General features: G+C 31.6%; 2 protein-coding genes across 2 annotated transcripts in view; one reads left to right on the top strand and one right to left on the bottom strand.

Annotated features, from left to right (window-relative positions):
- Positions 1-231: 231 nt before the first annotated feature.
- Positions 232-7366, bottom strand: LOC114329811 (adenosine 5'-monophosphoramidase HINT3). The gene is made up of 3 exons (XM_028279047.2): positions 6945-7366; positions 3246-3439; positions 232-537 (listed from the first exon to the last, which is right to left on the bottom strand). The coding sequence occupies exons 1-3, from the start codon at positions 7135-7137 to the stop codon at positions 502-504; spliced, it is 423 nt and encodes a 140-aa protein (XP_028134848.2). The 5' UTR covers positions 7138-7366; the 3' UTR covers positions 232-501.
- Positions 7367-7621: 255 nt separating this feature from the next.
- The window catches only part of LOC114329808 (UHRF1-binding protein 1-like), a 102441-nt gene continuing 88136 nt past the window's right edge, over positions 7622-21926 (top strand). The window contains exons 1-2 of the mRNA XM_028279044.2: positions 7622-7815; positions 12313-12514. Coding sequence (XP_028134845.2) covers positions 7772-7815; positions 12313-12514 — 246 coding nt within the window. The 5' untranslated portion in view covers positions 7622-7771. The remainder of the gene's footprint in view (positions 7816-12312; positions 12515-21926) is intronic.

Raw genomic sequence — 21926 nt, 5'->3', positions numbered from 1 at the left:
TCAAAGGTTATTCACTTCTATATTCAGTAATATTAACATTGACATAATTATCTATTCCAAGAAAAATTATTTTGAATTAAATTGCATTTCCTTAAAATCTAAGAACTACTGGCAAATATCGAGGTGGACTGTTTTCTTTGGCCCACACTGTATATTATTTGTCATCTGTCTTATCTTTTCATATCATGTTGTAAATATAAACCATACAACAAATAAAATAAAAATGAAATAAACAAGTAACAATTTTTTATTAACTTAATTCCCACACAGACATTTAACAAAATATCACAAAGACAATACACTCTATTAAAATCGAAGTAATGCATAAAATTCTGTTTTTATCTTGACTTCTAAGTGCCTCTTTACATATTACATTCTAAATTAGATTATAAAATAATAACGAACTTTTCTTCAACTGGTCCAAATTAATTAATATCTAATTGCCAATAATCACCAATTTTCTTGTATAGCGATAATATAATAAATATAATATTAATTCCACTATAACTTGCTTAACCTTAGTAAAGTGTCATCAACCTGCAATAAAAATGATTTTGATAAAAAAATAAACAATTTTATTGTTAATTATTACATTGCATAAAACTCAGAGACATACAGCAGATAAAGAGTTACACTCTGACAGCAAAGAACAACAGATGTAGAAATTCAGATAAAAATAGGAGAGTGATATGAATGAAACAAGATATTTTTCTTCTACAAATACGACAGGAATTAATTTCCTACCTTTCCTAAAACGAAAGGTAGTGTGTTATTATATTACTTTTCATTTGTAATTGTTATTGTCTCTTCTTTATCATTTATATTACTCAATTATTCAAGAATGTGTCCAACAACTTTAATCCATGGGGCCATGTTGAGACCACATCACCTACGTATCACTACCATACTGTGGGTGTTACATTTTGTTTAGAAATAATATTTGATATGAAATCCTCCAAAATATATTTGCTAATAATGGAGAAAAAGCATAGCGCATTGCTAGACCACAATTTTGTTTATAGAATTCCTTATTTAGTTGAAAGTAGGTATTATTTATTTATTTATTTATTTATTTATTGAAATATACATCCACCAGGTATAAACCCATAAAGGTGTACATAAGAAAACTACATACATTGACTGAACACTTGATGACAAAATATAAAATAAAATAAAGAATAACCAAAAATGTTTCTGTTGTTAATAAACATACACAATAATAAACAAAGACCTTAATAAAGAAAAATAACATGGCATCAATTCGATAAGCTATTCCGTATTTCGCGTTTAAAGATGTTAAAACTAAGAAAAAAAATGTCCACAGATCTTAAGTTATTGACACTTCTGCACATACTTTTTATCGGACAATAGAAATTATGTTGCGAATTAGGCACCGAAATATGAAAAGTTACACCTGAACGTGACACAGCTCGTGGTACATATAAGTCTACAAGACTAAGCAAAACATCGCTATTAATTAGGCAATTGACAATTTTGAAGATGAATATTAGGCCGTTTATTTCACGCTGCTTACACAGTGAATGGAATCCAAACTCAGAAAGGAGTAAATTATAGCTATAGCCTCCAACCGGATATCTGTTATATTTTTTGAGGTAACAATACCGTAAGAATCTTTTTTGAACAGATTCAAGATTAGAGACAAGTTCTGCATGATTAGGATTCCATACCACGCTGCAGTAATTAAGTTTACTACTAACTAGTCCAAAATATAAATTACGCAAAGCTTCCACAGACGTTACATCTCTGCAGCTTCTAATAATATATCCTAAAGATTTGGTTGCTTTAGAGACCACGGTATTAATATGAGTTGAGAATGTTAATTTACTGTCAAATATAACACCAAGATCTTTAAACTCTGAGGTAGAAGACAGTAAAATGTTGTTGACCTTATAATCGAAATGTATGTTATTGATCTTTCGGGTATAGGACATTACTTTACATTTCTTTATATTTAAGGATAGTTGATTATCGAAACACCATTCATTAATGGCAGAGATACCCTGTTGAAGTTTAACGCAGTCGGAAATATGGTTAATTTTGCGAAATATTTTCATATCGTCCGCATACAACAGTGTTTCAGAGTCTACGATGGAGCAGATATCATTAACAAAAAGGAGAAATAATAAGGGACCCAGATTTGACCCCTGAGGTACTCCAGACGTGGCAACAAAACGAAAAGATCGAAAGCCTTGATATTCTACGAACAAACTCCTATCAGTTAAATACGATTTCAGTAATATTTGAAAGTTATTGGAAATTCCAAACTGATCTAATTTTGTTAGTAATTTATTGTGTGAGACTCGGTCAAATGCTTTACTGAAATCAGTGTATATGACGTCCACATGTTGTCTTGAATCTAAAGCTGATGAAACATATTCTGTAAATATACAAAGATTTGTTGCTGTACTCCGAGCTTTCACAAAACCATGTTGACTGCTGGTAATCAAACAACGCACATGAGCATACAAGTAATCTGTCAAGATAATTTCGAACAATTTAGAGAATGCTGATATAAGAGCGATAGGTCGATAGTTAGATATATCAGAGTTTGCACCTGATTTAAAAATAGGACAAACTCTTGTATTTTTCCACGCAGCTGGAAATGTTGTTGTCTTAAGAATGAGGTTAAAAATTACAACAAGTGGTTCTATGAATGACTCGACGTGACATTTAAGTATCGAAACAGGAAAATTATCAGGACCGCAGGAAAATTTATTTTTTAATTTCTTTGCACCTTCTATAATATCGTTACTAGTAATTTTACCGATATTAAAGTAAGAACTTGGATTATAATTAAAATCAGATGTAACAGAAGGAGAGCTATTACTATCAGAAATATAAACACTCTTAAAGAAGTTTGCAAATGCGTTTACTATATCTTTATCTCTATGTACATTTGTACATGATGATAATAACATGATGATAATAACTCCGACAAATAATGTTGTTTTGATTATTTTTAAAGTCTTATCTAATGGCACATCTGGAAATAAACAATTTATGTCAAACGTTACTGAAATAGTATTTGATTTAAATTCAATATTTGATAAATGATTTTAAAAAATGTTATGGGATATTCCCAAGAAAAATAATAGATATGCCATCAGAAAATAGCTTTAGAACAATACCAGAATGTAAACTCACAAACCATGAGTATATTTTATGCATAAGTACATTCACACAGCAGTAATAATATCAAATAAGTTGGAATAATATTCACTTACAGATTGAAACCACCAAGTATTTGGTCTAAACACCTGTCTCTTAATGAAGCCCATTTCAGATGCTGGGGAGATCACATGTAAATGTAAATGGTTTATGGAATTAAAAGGTGGGCAATGGAAACCTATTCTTACATCGTCTAAATCACCATTGTGTTCCGCTAAAATCTTCTTACCAATTTCCAACATCCTTTCAACTAAAAATGTATGTCATGGCAATTATAACAAACCTATGTAAGATATACAACTGAATTGATTTTGTACTAAAACATAACATCATTTTGATGGAAATTAACTGTTTACAAAAAAATATATTTATCCTAAAGCATCATTCATCAATAAAATCTGTTTTTTGTGTTTCCTGAAATATTTTTATTTTGGCACTTGCAACATTGTTCAGCAGAGCTAGTCAATTTTTTGAAAGTTTTTTTAATGGCATATATATTAACCCTCTCCGTGCAAATAAGGTCAATTGCTTCTTAACCCTGCAGTACTTACGTGGGATACCAGCGTATCCCACTTGCCGGAAAACCGCGAATGTGTTCTTGTATAGTGTATTAGTCCAGAAAGCCACTGCGCATCGGATAGGAAAAATATTCTGATTTTGATTTTTTGCACAATCTTACTCAAAAAGGACCCCTTTTAACAAATTTGCATGTTGTCAGATCCAAAAGTGAGTCAAAAATTTTTTAAATGTCTTTTTTGTTCTTTTCCTAAAATTATTTTTTTTTGCATTGAACAAAGTTCTTTTTAGGTTTTTTGGATCACTCTAAACAGAAAAGGTCTTTGGTGACTTTTTTTAAAGTTGATAGTTTTTAACATATAAGCGATTAAAAATTAAAAAATAGCGAAATCAGCCATTTTTAACCTTCAAAAACTATGTGAAAAACTGAAAATTTGAATGTTGCCAAGGTAGGTAGATATTCTTTAAACATCGATTGATGAAATCCCGAAGAGTTTTTTGCAATACAATATCGAAAACCCCTTTGTTTTTTAATTGCTAATCAAGCGGGCGCGACGCTATTTTCAACTGTTGCATGTATATGTAATATGCGTAAATATAATAGTACTGAGAAATATTCTGATTCAATCTTTGTTCACCATCTTGCTTGAAAAGGTTCCCTATTAACAAATTTTCACGTTGCCAGGATCAAAAGGCAGTCAAAAATTTTTTTAAACGTTTTTTTTGTTTTTTCCTAAAACTATTTTTTTTGCATCGGACAATTTTTTTAGGTTTTTTGGATCATTCCAAATAGAAAAGATCTCAAGTTACTTTTCTCTAAATGTGATAGTTTTCGAGATATAAGCGATTGAAAATTTAAAAATTGAAAAAACTCTCAATTTAACCCTCAAAAACTGTGAAAAACTGAAAATTTCAATGTTACCAAGGTACGTAGATATTCTATATTCTATGAGCATCGATTGATGAAATACCGAAGAGCTTTTTATAATACAATATTGAAAACCCCTTTTGTTTTAATTGCTAATCAAGCGGGTGCAACACTATTTTCAACTGTTGCATGTAGATGTAATCGAAAAACATTTGAAGTTTAAAAAAATTTTTTGACCCATTTTTGACTCTAGCAACATGCAAATTTGTTAATAGGGAACCTTTTCAAGCAAAATGGTGAAAAAAAAAATTGAATCGAAATATTTTTCAGCACATATATTTACGCATATTACATATACATGCAATGGTTGAAAATCATGTAGGCCCCGCTTGATTAGCAATTAAAAGACAAAGAGGTTTTCGATATTGTATTGCAAAAAACTTTTCAGGATTTCATCAATCGATGTTTAAAGAATATCTACCTACCTTGGCAACATTGAAATTTTTAGTTTTTCACATAGTCTATGAGGGTTAAAAATGGCCGGTTTCGCAATATTTTTAATTGTCAAAATCGTTTAAAAGTCAAAAATATTAACTTTAGAAAAAAGTCACCAAAGACCTTTTCTGTTTGGAATGATCCAAAAAACCTAAAAAATTTTGTCCAATGTAAAAAAAATAATTTTAGGAAAAAACAAAAAAAAACTTTTAAAAAATTTTTGACCCACTTTTGGACCTGGCAACATGCAAATTTGTTAAAAGGAGTCCTTTTTGAGTAAGATTGTGCAAAAAATCTGAATCAAAATATTTTTCCTAGCGGAGGCACAGTGGCTTTTTGGACTATATATGTGATACACCAGCTTCTAGGTAAGCTTTCTAGACAGTTTACTCAAGACTTTGGTGAGGTGCATATGTGTGAGTTCTCGGTTCAGATATGTATTCCACGTGACCTCTGAATTTCATTGTGAGCTTAATATTTGTTGGTGAGTTATTTATTTATTTTTATTATATATTGTTTTTTAATGGGAATTATTACTCATAGACTTCAAAAATGAGTAAGGATTCAGAAAAATGGCTGGAATGGTACAAAGGGCTAGAAGTGAAAGAAGTATTCGGAGTGGCAGATCCAGATTTAAAGATGATGGAGATTTTTGTTCAAAAATGTTTGCTATAGATAGAGGGTTCTTTGTAATGTTAGCAAGAATAAACAACTACACCCAAACCAAAAGGGGCCAAAACAGAAAATGGTTGATGCTATGTATGTTCTCAACAAAAGAAGATAAATGATATGATTTTATCCAATATTAATACAGTGGTACCTCGATATACGAGGGTAATTCGTCCCATAACCTTGCTCGATGTCAAATTGCTGGTAAGTCAAAGCAATTTTCCCCATTGAAATCAACTGAAATGTCATTAATCCGTTCCAGTCCCAAAAAAATCACTAGTTGTTTTTGTTAAGTGTTCTTAAATAAGAAAAATGTTTTTACAAGAAGAAACATTTATTTATAAATAACAAAAAACATATTCTGTAAAAACATAAAAAAGTGAGGTGCTTACGGAAGCGCTTAATTTTCGCTCATTTAAAAAACTGTCCAAACAGGTTTGTTTCTTCCTCCCCTTCATAAATCACTCGTGCCTTCTCACAATATGATGCTTTGTGTTTAGGTTCCTCCTTGAAGCTGCTTCTCTGTCACCCACACCATCATTAGTTTCTCCATCTTTTTATGGAGAGAGGTCCGGAGCTTGGAAATTATTGTAACGCCCTTAGCTGGCATTATACCCTTTATCACCTCCTTCAAGTTAAAAGTATAGGTAGTCAAAAAGAGGCATGAATTTTAATAAAAAGCGATGCTCGTATCTCAAATTATGCTATCATCTCAAAGCAAAACATCGTTCGCTCGGCGGCTCGTATCTCAAAACACTTGTATATTAAGGCGCTCGTATATCGAGGTATCATTGTAGTTGAAATGTATTTATTCATTCGCTTTTAACAAAATATAAGGTTGTCTAATAAATAAATGTTTCATGAAAACAAACTGTGTTTGATATTAAAACAGCAATAGAATAAATATTTTAGACTTGATTTATCCTGGGACACAGGTGTATACCATGGGTCCACTCTTGTAACATTTTGCTACGCCAGTAATCCAGGGTTAAGTCACAGTGTTTCAAGTCATTCGGACGGAACAGGTTAATTATTCAGTCAGTCGCAATCAGATTATAGTGTAGTGTGTGTGTCAAGTAATAGTCTTGTTGCTTAGAAAAGTCGCCTTCATTGACTTTACAAAGAGACGCTTATTGTATCCAAACATCTGTGTTCAAGTAAGTACCTGAAAGAAGTGGGAGATTATAATATTGCTAAAACAACCTACCTAAAAGCCTGTCCTCATTTGTTTGTAAACTATTTACATTCAGAATATGCTTCTTTGGCACAACTAGGAAGTGATGTTTAGACTCTGGTTTAATATCTCTAAATACAACTAACTCTTCATTTTGAAACAATATATCCGCTGGAGCATCTCCTGCTATGATCTTGCAAAAAATGCAGTTAGGATCTGTTGTCATTGTTAATAAAAAATAACAAAGTGTTATATAGAAATAAATGTTTGCGAATTTTAAGGAACCACACAAGATTTGTTGTTTAAATTTGTAATAGAAATTAAAACTTAGAAATACATTTACGATGATCAAAAATCAAAGGAACTTAATATTAAGCAGCTTTTGTACAATATTAAACATTTAAATAATATGAAATAGACCTTTGATCATTTATGACTCACGAATACTGAAAGGTTATGTTTTTCTTCTTCGTTTTAATACAAGGTAAATTGCTTGTAGAATGTATATATTTTCTTTTAGGCTCTATAGCTAGGACTATAGTAATATAGTATTTGAACTATTTTTGTAAATGTAAAAGTCATATTATGTGCTATCACTTTTAACCTCATAAAATTGTTTAAATCTACGTTCTAGTTCATTTGTAAAGGATTAATTTCAATTAATCCCCTACGCACGAGCCAACACTGACCAGTTGTCAAAATCAGCTTTTGATATGTCACTGTCACTTTCAGTAAAATTCATCAATTTTATTTTAACATTCCTGTTTTTAGATTTATTTATTTGTTTATAAAGTGAATATGCAATGACATGTTAAAAAGAAAAACCATTTTAGTGTTTTCCGTTGTTTAAAGTGCTAATCATGGTGTCGATTATCAAGAACCAGTTGCTAAAACATCTATCCAGGTATTTTCTGTTCATATAGATTTTCCAACAGTTCTGTATTTACATATTAAAATACAATATGATGTATTTAGAGTAATCTGGTTAAGTCAGTTTATTATTTAATAATCATTTATGTTCAAGGTGTGACCAACCAATTTTGGTACTGACCTACCCTTAACTGTTGATTCTCCCTTAATGTCATTAAATCAAGGCCATTTTATTCCAAGGGGGAATCAACTTGGTGGTTTATTGAAATTATGTATCTAAAACGATTTAAGGGTACCAGAAGGAAAGGAATATTGTATATTGATTTGTTTTTTTGTATATTGGAACATCCCCTTTATACTAATGTGATTGCATATGTGATAAAAGTAAAGTATGTATATGTTTTATGCTGTTCTATGCCAACTTCTAAAGCAAAATCGAAAAATATATATAAGAAGAGCAAATAAGAATATTAATATTTGCTATTATAGGTAGATTTGGCAATAATCCTCACAGCATCAGTTGTCACATTGCCACAGATGTTCAGCAGATATCAATTTTATGACCATTTATTTATTATTTAGCTCAGCCGCATAGCTCAGGCAGTAGGATGTCTGACTTCCATGCATAAGACCGGGCATCAAATCTCAGCGCTGGCAAGAACTTCTACACATTTTAAAAAAATGTCTACAGGCCCCTTGTCGACTCAGCCTGAATAAAATGAGTACCTTGGGTAAAACCAAGGGTAATCATAGGCGGTTGAAGTGTAGTACTGACCCTGTTCCTGTTACCTTCCTTGTATACTGTAGGCCCTAGAGATAACAGACTAACCTACTATAATTCCAAAGCCTCTTTAGCAGTATAAAAGGGAGACTAGTATTATTATTATTTATTATTTTGGGAAGAATGTACCATGTACCCGAATACTGTTTTTTTTTGTATTAGTCCTCATAAAAGTTTCTGAAGCACTTAAATCATATGGATTTATAGTCAGAAATAGCCGAAATATTACTGTCAAACACTGTCAAATTACTATATTTCTCTTATGTACGTTGTAAATTAGAATATGCGTCTATAATTTGGTCTCCATTTTATAATTCACATGTTCAGTTGATTGAAAAGGTGCAACATAAATTTTTGAAATATTTATCATTTAAGATTAACAGCATATATCTAGAGAGAGGTATCAGAAATAGTGAGTTGTGTAATAGTTTAGATATGGTTTCATTAGAAATGAGGCAATATTGTGCTTCACTAATATTTTTATTTAAATTGCTGCATAATTCAATTGAATGCCCCGATATTCTCAAACAAATAAATTTTAATGTACCTTCTTATCCTGTTAGAAATGTTTCCACGTTCAGAACTACACAAGCCAGAACAAACCTGATATTAAACTCCCCCATATTTGTTATGTGTGAAAATTATAATTGTTTGGTAAACTATTGTGATATATTCAACTGTAGTATAAGTCAACTAGTCAGAATGGCTAAGTCTCATTTGAATTCTTAATTCACTTGGTAATTATCTTTTCTTTTTTCTTTTCTTTAATATTATTGTACACTCTTAAAATACTGTAATTTAAAATTTAGTTCATAATTAATGTAAAATTGTCCTATAAATGGATACCTGTTGGACAACAAAGCTATTAATTATTTATTTATTTATATGTATACTAGCAAATATTAATATTTTGTACATATTCTTATTTGCTTCCTGCATTTTAGCTACATTTTCACATACCTACTGTAGACATACTGACAAAGTCAACAACTTCCAGTAACTAACAGCTAACAGTAACAAAACGGTATGTAGGTACATTCATCCTAAAATAATAAATAAATGGTTATAAACCTGATATCTGCTGAACATCTGTGGCAACTAGTGCTTTGGTACTCAGGTACTCTATTACCAAATCTATTCACTAATATATCAAAGGGCATTAACATTCTAATAATTAACTATTAGGGTCACCTAGGGTTAGTGTGTCATAAAAATATGCAAATTTGATTTTAAAATAAAAAAAATAAATTTTTTTAATTGAATGGTTTCAGATTTTTAATGAAGACTTTCTGGTTAATTGTCACAATCATTGCACAGTGAATAGGCATGTTGCATTTTTAAAATTCCTTCTACATTATGTTTTATTTAAGAGGGTAAGATGTCACACTATCCCAACATTATGGGGTTACTGTGACTAGGATTTGGGATAGTGTGACAACTAGCTTTTTTTGCCATTTAAAAGCACCTAGGATTGAGTGTGCCTTGGTGTGACAAAGAAAGACATTACAAAAATATTGTAATAATTTTTGGCATTTAAAAATTCGACAATTTCAGCAAAAAATGTGAAACTTCTTATTTAAAACACCAATTTTTTTATTAAACGCAGGTATTTTATTGAGAACCTTTTCTTATTTTACAAATTCAGTAACATCTAACATTCAAAAACATCGACTTTTCCATTAAAAGTATACTGATTTCTTTCACCATTAAGGGATAATATCGGATTCATCAATATTCCTGTAATCTGAGACATTCTAATAAATGAACTGTATTTTTCATAACAACAAAACACTTCATCCTTATCAACACTTCTTAATCCTACCACTTCTATTTCACCTTTAGTGTCATCAAAGTTTTCAATTACACACACATACCTAAAAGCAGTTCTACCACGCTTCCCACCCATAAAAGTTGCAACTATAAAAGAGCCTTGTTTAATATGTTCCTTGTTTACAGGTTTTAGTGTCGTAGTTTCCCCTAAGAATTCCTCTTCTGCTTCGTCACTTTCCCCTAAAGACATATCTTCTATCTCCTCATCACTATCTGATTAATCTTTCTTTGACTTTTTCTTGTTTGTTTTTGGACAGGTTTTCTGTTTTCCTTTAATGGACTCAGCCTTTTTGTCTTTAAAGAAATGATGACTGCTGTACATATTCTTCTTTTGTTATTATTTTTGCAGTATCATATCTTCGTTTAACTTTCTTTTTTACGCTAGTTTGAACTATCTTTTCCAGAAGCATATGCTCAAACACATTCCCTGGTGTTTCTTGCCTAACAGAAAGTTTGGTGATTTGACACCTTTGTAATGGACTGGAGGATTGGCCAGTGATTTGATGCTCTTTTAATAGAGTGATAGATGATGAACCAGCGATCCCTTGCTCTTCAGATGAATGGTTGCAAGTTACTGTCAACCATACCCTGATCAAACTAAGGTAGTAAGTTGTGATAGTGTCACATGTCACACTATGCCCATGTTTCACTGTCACAGAACTGTGACATGCCTAAAAAAATAATAGATAAAGACAATTAGGCCTTTAAAATAAGTTTAAATGATTAAAATAAGTTATGCAATACTATGCAGAGAAAAAATCATAATTAAATACAAATAATTTTGATGGATTCGACCGTTACTTGATCGGAAGTTCATTTTATCTCACAATAAAACACTGAAAACTTTTGTTTTCTATACTTCCACAAAATTTATTATTTACAACTATGTGACTACAGCTGTTTCGGCAGAGTGCTTTTCTCTTGTAAATTATATCACTTGAGAAAGGCACTCTGCCGAAACAACTGTAGTCACATAAAATTGTTGTAAAGAATAAATTTTGTGGAAGTATAGAAAACAAAAGTTTTCAGTGTTTTATTGTGAGACAAATAATTTTGAAATCCAAAATTTTGACTAATATATCAGAATTTCAAATTCGAATTAAAATACATATTTATATAAATAAATACTATGATTTTAACCTAAAAAACAGAAGGGACTGAAACAATTTTTTTTTAAATAATCTGTTGAAATGCAATAGAAGTGTAATATAACATCATAATGTAAAATAAAAGCACAATATAAATTAGTATTTAATGTTGTCACACTAACACCGCTGTCACACTAACCCTAGGTGACCCTATATTTAGATGACTATAAATATAATAACCATATTAACTATTATAATAGATATTACCATTAATAATTCAGCTCATTGCTACTACACAGGCAGACTCTTATCCCAAGTGACCAGAAATATACAACAATTTTCTAGCTTCGATTACTTGATAATAAATAGTACTAATTGGAGGGCTAACTTCCATTACATGCCAACGAAAATTATTTATTTATAAAGCCCAACAGGCCTTGAAAGCCTAGAACTAAAACACAATTAATGCTATACTTATAAATTACAAAACTTGTATCAAGTGGGGTGGCTTCTTATCCAATCATGCTCCTTGCCTACTAATTTCACTTATATTCTCTTCCATTCATCCCTATTTGTTGCTCTTTCTTCTAAAAAATAAATTCTCTCTTTTCTGAGATTTTCCTGGATGTTATCAAACCATCTTTGTCTGGGTCATCCTTTCATTCTTTTTGTGATTGGGCCCACCTTTTGCATCCTCTTCATTTCGATTCTCATCACATGCTCCACCCATCTCACTCTATGTGCTAACCAAATTACTTTTACTAACAATTCCTTTTCCAACACGAAACATATCTAAAAGTGGTTTATTTTTTATTACAATCTTCTTTCACAGGTTCACCAAGAATCTGTCAGCTGACAAGATTAACCTGAGCACATTCAAAGGTGAAGGCGAACTCTCGAACCTCGAACTCAATGAAGTGGTTCTTATGGATCTGTTGGAATTGCCCTCATGGCTATGTTTGAAGCAAGCTTGGTGCAACAAAGTTACCTTCAGGATACCATGGACAAAACTTAAAAGTGTCCCGATATGTTTGGTAAGTGAGAACAATTATTTTTTAATATTCTGTATAGATTTAGAGTTTAACATTGTTAATTAGTTATTCAATTTATCTGTGAATAGAAATTAGAACTAGAGTATTGAGATGTTATGTATTCTCTGTCCTTTTGTATGGAGCTGAAGCCTGGATTACGGGACTGGATTAAAGGACTTGCCAGCTTTGAGATGTGCTATTATCGAAAAATGTGGAAGACATCATGGACACAAAAAATAACAAATACAGAAACATTAAGAACCATGAAAAAAGGAAAAATTACTTAACACTAAAAGGGAACGATGAGCTATTTTGGTCACATACCTACTAAGAAATGAAAAATATGAGTTGATGCGATTGTTTATACAAAAGAAAGTGGAAGGAAAAAGAGGACCGGGGAGAAGATTCCAATTCCATTCATAGTAACATTAAATCGTTTTGGCCATTCATAAATTCTAAACGAACGACGACGGGTTTACCAAATGAAATGTCTTTGAACAATATCACTTATACAACTCCAAGTGATATTGCAAATGCTTTTGCATTATATTTCTCATCAGTTTATCCTGAGAAAGCAAATCCGTAAACGTGTTTCCCACCACCAATATAACGATTAATTCCTGTAATATTACAATATCTCACGTATATGAAAAATGATGACGTTAGGTGTGAACAGAGGTCCTGGTCCTGACAAAATACCTCCTATAGTTTTAAAGAAATGCAGTTTTATTTTGGCAAGACCATTGTGGAACATTTTTAATTCTTCTTTGTATACTGGTTACTTTCCTGATCCTTGGAAATTAAGTTTTTTAACGCCAATACATAAAGCTGGTAGTAGATCCGACATTACAAATTACAGACCAATTTCTATATTAAGTACTATTCCTAAGTTATTTGAAAGCTTAGTGTCGGACTGCATCTCAGTATGTTTCAAATTGTTTCCAGTAGATGAGCAATATGGTTTTCAGAAACACAAATCATCGGAATTAAATCTTCTTTGCTATTTGGATGCGTTGTCAAGTGCTTTGGAGGGTGGGTATCAAATTGATTCTCTTTATACAGACTTCTCCAAGGCATTTGACAGGGTAAATCATATCCTATTGTCTAAATTAGAAGCTGCTGGAGTAAATGGGAAACTGCTTGAATGGCTGGAAAGCTACCTAATAGGAAGGCGCCAAGCAGTAAGGATCCAGGATTGTCTATATCGGGATGTAGTTGTCAGTTCTGGTGTCCCTCAGGGTTCACATCTGGGTCCGCTATTATTTATTATATTTATAAATGACATTGCAGATATAAACTGTGATAAGCTTTTGTTTGCGGATGATTTAAAAATCTTTTCGAAAATATCTAGTCCTGATGATTCCGAAAATCTGCAATTTCAATTAAATAAAATACAAGGTTGGTGTAAAGAAAACGAAATGGAGCTAAATGTCAAAAAGTGCCATAAAATTAGTTTTTATCAAGGTAGAACGTATATTCCGTTTGAATATAAACTTGATAACACCCCACTATATGTACTGCGTTCCACGGTCACCTTTCAGTACCGACTCTCATGAAGAACAGTGTTGCCAAGAGATATTAATATTTATATTAGATAAATTTTAAAGTATTTTTATACCTCACTTGGTCTATTAAATTTGTCAGTATGTATGAGAAATCTTGTAAGCTGTCAAAGCAAAGGGAGTTTAGCTCGGTGGTAGCACGTTCGACCGGAGATCGAGAGGTCCCTGGTTCGAATCCGTGTGTTATCTAACTTTTTTTTAATTTTTAGTATTGTTTTAATAAAAATTTTTGGAAAGTAGTAAGTAAAAATTAGTTTAATCTTTAAATACAAATAACCTGTTGAAAGTATATTTATTTCGTTGAAATCATATAATAGAAGTATAACTTCTTACGTGCGTACAAAGTACACGTGTTAAAAGTACATTTTTAAGGCACTCATGTGAATTGCAGAATTCGCTTCGCTCATTCTGCAAACTTTCACATGCGTGCCTTAAAATTGTACTTTTAACACTTATATCATAAATAGTCCTGTCGCCAGTGAGGGTACAACGGCCTCCTTAATTCAGATGGACTTACCCAAGTTTTTTTTATGTATTTTGACCCGTAGAACACGAATTTTTTGGGTAACAGTCGATCCGGATGTCGATAAGATTGTTATAAACAAAGAACTTGAGGAATCACATACCAGCGATTTTTTGCAAAACAAAACATTTATTTGTATGTTTTGGGTCATTCTAAGCAAAAAATGTTTTTACAAGTTTTTTCGTAGGATGCATAGTTTTCGACATAAACGCGGTTGAACTTTCAAAAAATCGAAAAATTGCAATTTTTGAACCCGAATAACTTTTGATTGAAAAATAAAATAGCAATTCTGCTTACCGCATTTGAAAGTTCAAGTCAAATTCTATCTGTTTTGATTACTTTCATTGCTAAAAATCAATTTTTTTATTGTTAAACAAAGCTATAAACACACAGTGATTGAATGATGTTTTCAATGCATTTCCCATTTGAAATCGAACGAGTAGGCGCGCATACACACAATTTCTACGTATATTACGTACATTAAAACACATGCATTGGGCACGGGAAACACTATGTGTTTATGGCTTTGCTTAACAAATAAAAACTTAATTTTTATCAATGCAAATAATCAAAATCGATAGAATTTGTTGAACTTTCAAATGCAGTAAGCAGAATTGCTATTTTTGAGAAATCAAAGTATACGATTTTCACGTCAAATAATTTATTAAACCATCAAGCCACTATACAAGCAGCAATAGATAAAACAGACTGCACGAAGTTGCTGGGGGTCCTGTTAGACAGTAATTTTAAATGGTCAAACCACATTTCTAATTTGAAATCCAGATTAAGTAGCGCATGTTATGCATTGAGAATTCTTTCACGTCTCTTTAATACATCAATATTAAAAACAGTATACTTTGCCCATTTTTACTCAATAGCCAAATATGGCATTGAAGTCTGGGGTTGTACCTCTGAATTAGAGCAGATATTCGTACTTCAGAAAAGAGCTATTAGGATAATATATAAAATGAAATTTAGAGATTCTTGTAGAGGTATCTTTAGACAAAATAATATTCTTACAATTCCTGGTCTGTATATATTTTCGTGTATAATGTATTTACATTGCAAAATTTATGAATTCAATAAATTTCAATTTAACCATATTTATTCAACAAGATTAAGAGACAATCACTTTATGCTTCCACAGCATCGTTCTGTTTTGTTGGAAGGTAGCACACATTATGCAGCCATAAGTTTCTTTAACAAATTGCCAATAGATATACGAATGAATTTACATCAGCCAAACTTTCGGAGGTGTGTACATCAATACATTTGTTGTGAGCTAGAGCCATATTCTACAAATAACTTTTAAGTATGTTGTCGTATTTATTAATTTATATACTTTTAATATGTACATTATATATGTCTGTAACTTTGACTTGTCTCATACATGTACAACTTTGTATAATGTCGCATGTGATGAATAAATTTGACTTGACTTGACTTGACTATTTTATTTTTTAATCAAAAGTTATTTGGGTTCAAAAATTGCAGTTTTTCGATTTTTTGAAAGTTCAACTGCGTTTATCTCTAAAACTATGCATCCTACGAAAAAACTTGTAAGATCATTTTTGGCTGAGAATCACCCAAAAAAATACAAAAAAATATTTTGTTTTGCGAAAAATCGCTGTTATGTAATTCCTCAAGTTCTTTGTTTATAACAAACTTATCGACAACCGGATCAACTGTTACCCAAAAAATTCGTGTTCTATGGGTCAAAATACATAAAAAAAACTTGGGTAAGTCCATCTGAATTAAGGAGGCCGTTGTACCCCCCCTGGCGACAGGACTAAAATAACTATTAAATATAATATTAATCACAGGCTAATTATAATTAATATTCAAATGATATATCTTTAATATCTTATAAATATCTTTCATAGTACCTATCTATGAATTATTTAAAAATAATAAAACCCACAGTTTTTGAAATCAAGATGTTTTGGACTTCTGGAATATTCTATTTAGACGGACTTTAAGTTCGTCTGCTTAAAACCGGCAAAACTGAGCTGCAAGGTTCCATAAGTTTTATATTGGGATATGCTGCCCACACTGCAAAGTGACTGCGGAACGCAGAATAGATTGTGTTAGTACAATAAAAGATCTTGGAATACTGTTTGACAAATCGCTAAAATTCGCAGATCATATCGATTCCATTATTTCAAAGGCATTACAGATGCTTGGCTTCATGAAACGAAACTGCTATGATTTTAAAAGTCTCAATTCCCTAAAATTGTTATACTGTTCTCTTGTTAGACCTCACTTGGAATACTGTTGTAGTATTTGGTCACCTTACTATAATGTTTACGCAGAGCAAATTGAAAAAGTTCCAAATAAATTCCTTAGGTTTTTACGATTTAAAATAGGAGCTATTAATGGGAGTAACATATTTTACAGTTATGACGAAATTAGAGCATATATAAATATCAATACCCTGGAAGAACGTCGTTATCACCATGATTTGAAAATTCTGTATAGTTTGTTGAATGGTACAGCAAATAGTCATTATTTATTGTCTAAGGTTGGTTTTAAAGTTCCTTCATACAGTACTCGAAATGCAATTGAAACCACTTTTCATGTAACATTTCATCGATGTAATTATGGCCTCAATGAACCTATAACTAGAATGTTACGTCTAGCAAATCAAAATACCGAGAGGCTTAATTTTAGTTCCACACCTAACCAATTTATACGCGACTTGCAACAAATTAATATTGCCTCTTAATTGTTTTGTCTTGTCCACCTTTACCAGCCTGTTTCTAATTTGTTCTGTATGTAATTTATTTCTCTTTACTATTTTAACTATTATATTTTATGTCTTATGTGTTATATATATGACTTACATTTAGTATCTACTAAATTGTTCCAAAATTTGTAAAAAATTGTAACTGTATTGGGCTTGTCCCGTGGAAATAAAAAAAAAACAAAAACAAAAACAAGATGCACACCCTGGTTGAAAAGTTTAACAGTGGAGTGAGACGAGATAATAGAACAGACAGAGTAAAGTGGGCTGTGATGATCGGCAATACCCTTAAAGGATGAGGCACATGAAGAAGAAGATAGACTTTTTGGTATTGTAGATATCGTGAAAATATCGTGCAGATATCGAAAACAGAATACAGCAGGGCAAAAAGCAGTAAACATTCTAAGCTCTCTACTATGGTCTAAAGATATAAGACAAAAAACGAAATTGACAATCTATCGCACCTTGGTAGAGCCTATTATGACTTATAGGGCAGAAGTTTGACAGATCACTAAACAAGATAGAAAAAGGATAGAAGTAGTAGAAATGGATTATCTACGGAGAGCGTGTGGTATATCCAAAAAAGATCACATCAGGAAATTGAAAGATATTAGAAGGAAGACAAATACTATATATTCCAGTGTAGGTAGAATTGGAACGAGACAACTAATGTGGTACGGTCACGTGAAATGAATGAATGAAGATAGATGGCCAAACAAAGCTTTAAATTACATAGCACAACAAAGAAGAAGAAGGGGAAGGTCTTCAGTTGTCTGGGAAGAAAATGTACGGCACATCATGAGAGAGCCATCAAAGAAGACGAATGAATGGACAGAAAAAGATGGCGGCGAAATGCGAGAAGCGGCAGAGGCTGTAGGAACCTCGCTTATAGATAGATAGATATCTGAAAACCATCAAAATAAACCATCTAAAATGGGTGGGCCAGATTATGTGGATGGATGAAAGTGATCCTGCTAAAATAAGGTCAGAAGAAGAACAAAGGGGCAACCTAAATTCAGATATTGTCCTTTTCATGATCATTTTTCAGTGCGTAACAAATGATAGGAAAAAGGGTAAGTCCGTGATAATACACATTTATGACATTTATTCTAACATGACATTTTAGTTAAATCTGACAGTTGTCACATATTTTTTTCAATTTGGAATAAAAACAAATCAAATGTGTTTCTTGCATTTATAAAATGGTATTTTCTTTGATCTGTATAGTCTCATAAATTATACAGATTATATTTGTAATATTATTATCTAATTAAAAAAAAAATATTTTTTTATTATGGCGCCATCTATCGACAACTAGAATAACTAGAATAAATGTTATAAAAATGTCACCGACGAAATGTAATCACCGACGTGCCTTTTTTCTGTCACATACAATTTAATGCGTTAGAAAGAAATCGAAAAACTGTGACGCACTGAAAGATGATCATGAGAAAAAGAATATCTGGACGATGTGCAGGAAGATTTACGTTAGATTGGAGACTGAGAAGACACACTCGACAAGGATGGATATAAGAATGTTTTGAGGCATGCCAAGACCCACGAAGTGCTGTAGCACCAACTGATGATGAATACAAACTAATCAATACTGGTAAAACATAAGGATTTAAATGGACAAAGCCATAAAAACTTCATTTGGGTTTTTTATTTTTGAAGTTATATTTCTTTAGACACGAGGGTGAATTTTTTACATTCTCTGGCGCATGCGCACACCGACGCTATCTTATTAGTCGCTCAAACGTTATACGGGATCTTATTGGGTGTTAAAATCATCTGTCAATAATTGTTGGATATTATGGATAAACAAATGTTGTGTATATTAGTTTTTATTGTTGTGATGGCAGAGAAAAAAGCAAGTTTATAATTGTAGTGACTTTTTAAATAGTTTTTAAAAGCGACAGGTACGTAATAATTGTAAAGGTTTCAGTATCCCAATAAAAAATTACATAAGTACCTAAAGTACTTTTCATGAGCATTTTTCAGTGCGTCACAAATGATAGAAAAAAAGGTAAGTCCGTGATAAATACACATTTATAATATTTATTCTGACATGACATTTTAGTTAAATCTGACAGTGTCACATTTTATTTGCAATTTGGCATAAAAACAAATCAATTGTGTTTATTGCATTTATAAAATGCTATTTTCTTTGATTTGTATCGTCTTATAAATTGTACAGATTATATTCGTAGATATATTATATAATTCCTAAATATTTTTTTTTCTATTATAGCGCCATCTATCGACAACTAGAATAAATGTTATAAATAAAATAAATGTCTGTAATCACAGACGTGCCTTTTTTCTGTCACATACAATTTAATGCGTTAGAAAGAAATCGAAAAACTGTGACGCACTGAAAAATGCTCATGAAAAGGACTCTACCTATTTGGAAAATTTAAAATGAACATACCAAAATGGTATGTATTGCTTTGATTTACATAATTTGATTACCATCAAAATTTCTGTCAATATTCACCTAATATATTGTTTTCTGTCAAAAGTTTAAACCGTTTAGTTCGTCGATCTTTCCACATGATGCATGTGCCTCCGTGGGTAAAAGTGTAATATGAATGAATTCCAATACTAACTGCGCAAACATAAGCGGGTTCGAACCCCAATAGAAACTTTTATTTTTTTATACATTTTATGATTGTAAGAATACTTATTATATAATTTTTTTTCAGAAAATACGTATTTAGTTAAAAAAAATTCCGACAAATATTGTTCAGAAATCATTTGTGGCATTTTTCAATGCGTTTGTGTGTGTTTTATTCTTTTATTTTTTTAATTTTTGGTACTGTTTTAATAAAATTTTTTGAAAAGTAGTAAGTATTAAAACCAGTTTAATATTTAAATAAAATATAAATAAACTGTTTAAAGGATATTAATTTCGTTGAAATTATATAATAGAAGTGTAACTTCTTACGTGCGTACAAAGTACACACACATTCTTTTTTTTATGTTACGTACAAAAAAATCGAATAACAGTAAAATTTTAATAAGAAATAAACATCTCAACATCTCTAATGCTTAGAATTTTACAAATTAGTGATATTAAGCAATGTTTCTTGTTACTGTCGATGTATATTATCATAGAAATACTATAAATAAACGAAAATATGTAGGTACTTAGTCTTATCATGAATGTTAAGTCTAGAACATGCTACTTAACTGTGTGTAATGTAGTTTATTATGAAATCGCAATTATTTTAGCAAAACTAATTAGGCAAATAACAAATTTTAAATATGTAGAGGTACTATTGCATCATTATTTTGTTATCAACTGACTATACTATACGCAACAACAATCATAAAGATGAATAAGATGAGAGAATAATATATGTACATAAACCAGGATGAATAAAAGAGACAGAAATATGAACAAGGAAATATGCCAAAGGGCATATAAAGAAAAAGTAAAAGGAACCGAGATATAACCATGGAAAAATATGGAAATGGAACTATAGCATTACGCTATAATTACTATTTCTGCTAATTTTATTTTCTTATTTCTTTTATTATTTTTTCTCAAAGACGAAACAACGTTAGTCATTCGAAATGCACATTCAAATACAAATGTTAAGAGAGACATGGCTTTACCCTGTCGACCATCTGTTTTTTTCACCCACATAAATTAGTTACCATATCAGACGCTTGTGTCAACAACTCACTATGCATTTGAGAGTGTTTTTTGTTGTAACTGCGAAAGTATACACCAGACGTAATAAATGATTTATTGCTCAGTCATCTGGTCAGAGGGAAGAAAGATAACAGTAATCGTTGTGGTTTTACTATTCAGTAACAGCTCAGCAGGCAAACGCGTCGGACCACACCCAACGCTCTGATTAACAATCGACCCTTCTTCCGAGTGTCTTAAGCGAAACACATTTTTGTTACAACAATAAATAAAATATTTACCGTTCGTTGTGTAACATTTATTTCTAGGATTAAATTAATTCCGCCATCCACCAACCGGAATAGAACAAAGAAGCTAAAAATTTAGAAAACAATGCGTTTTGTCCATTGGTTATCCGATAATCTGGTGACGTGTCCTGTCCAATTCCATTTTAGTGACGCGATTTTTTCGATAGCGTCTGTTGCTTTTGTTCTACGACGTATTGCTTCATTTGGGATTCAGTCTCTCGAATAGACACCCAACATCTGGTGCTCCATAGCCCTCTGAGTTACGCGAATCTTGTTCACTACCTTTTTTGTGAGTGTTAATGTTTCCGCTCCATAAGTGAGTACAGGCAACATACACTGGTCAAAGATTTCCTTTTCAGGCATATGAGTAACTCCGATTTAAATATATAATTCAATTTACCAAACGTTGCCCAGGCTAAAGGTCGATTCTCACTATCCCTCCCGTTTACTTTCCATACCCATTCCATACACCTCCCATTAATAGGTCTGGATCCCGCGTATGAAAAAAAGTTGATTAATAGCAAGATAAAAATTTAGAAAACAATGCGTTTTGTTCATTGGTTATCCGATAATCTGGCGACGTGTCCTGCCCAATTCCATTTTAGCGACGCGATTTTTTCGATAGCGTCTGTTGCTTTTGTT

The sequence above is a fragment of the Diabrotica virgifera genome, chromosome 3, assembly GCF_917563875.1.
Source record: "Diabrotica virgifera virgifera chromosome 3, PGI_DIABVI_V3a".
In the NCBI taxonomy this organism is placed as follows: domain Eukaryota; kingdom Metazoa; phylum Arthropoda; class Insecta; order Coleoptera; family Chrysomelidae; genus Diabrotica; species Diabrotica virgifera.
This window is presented reverse-complemented; position numbering and strand designations above follow the sequence as displayed.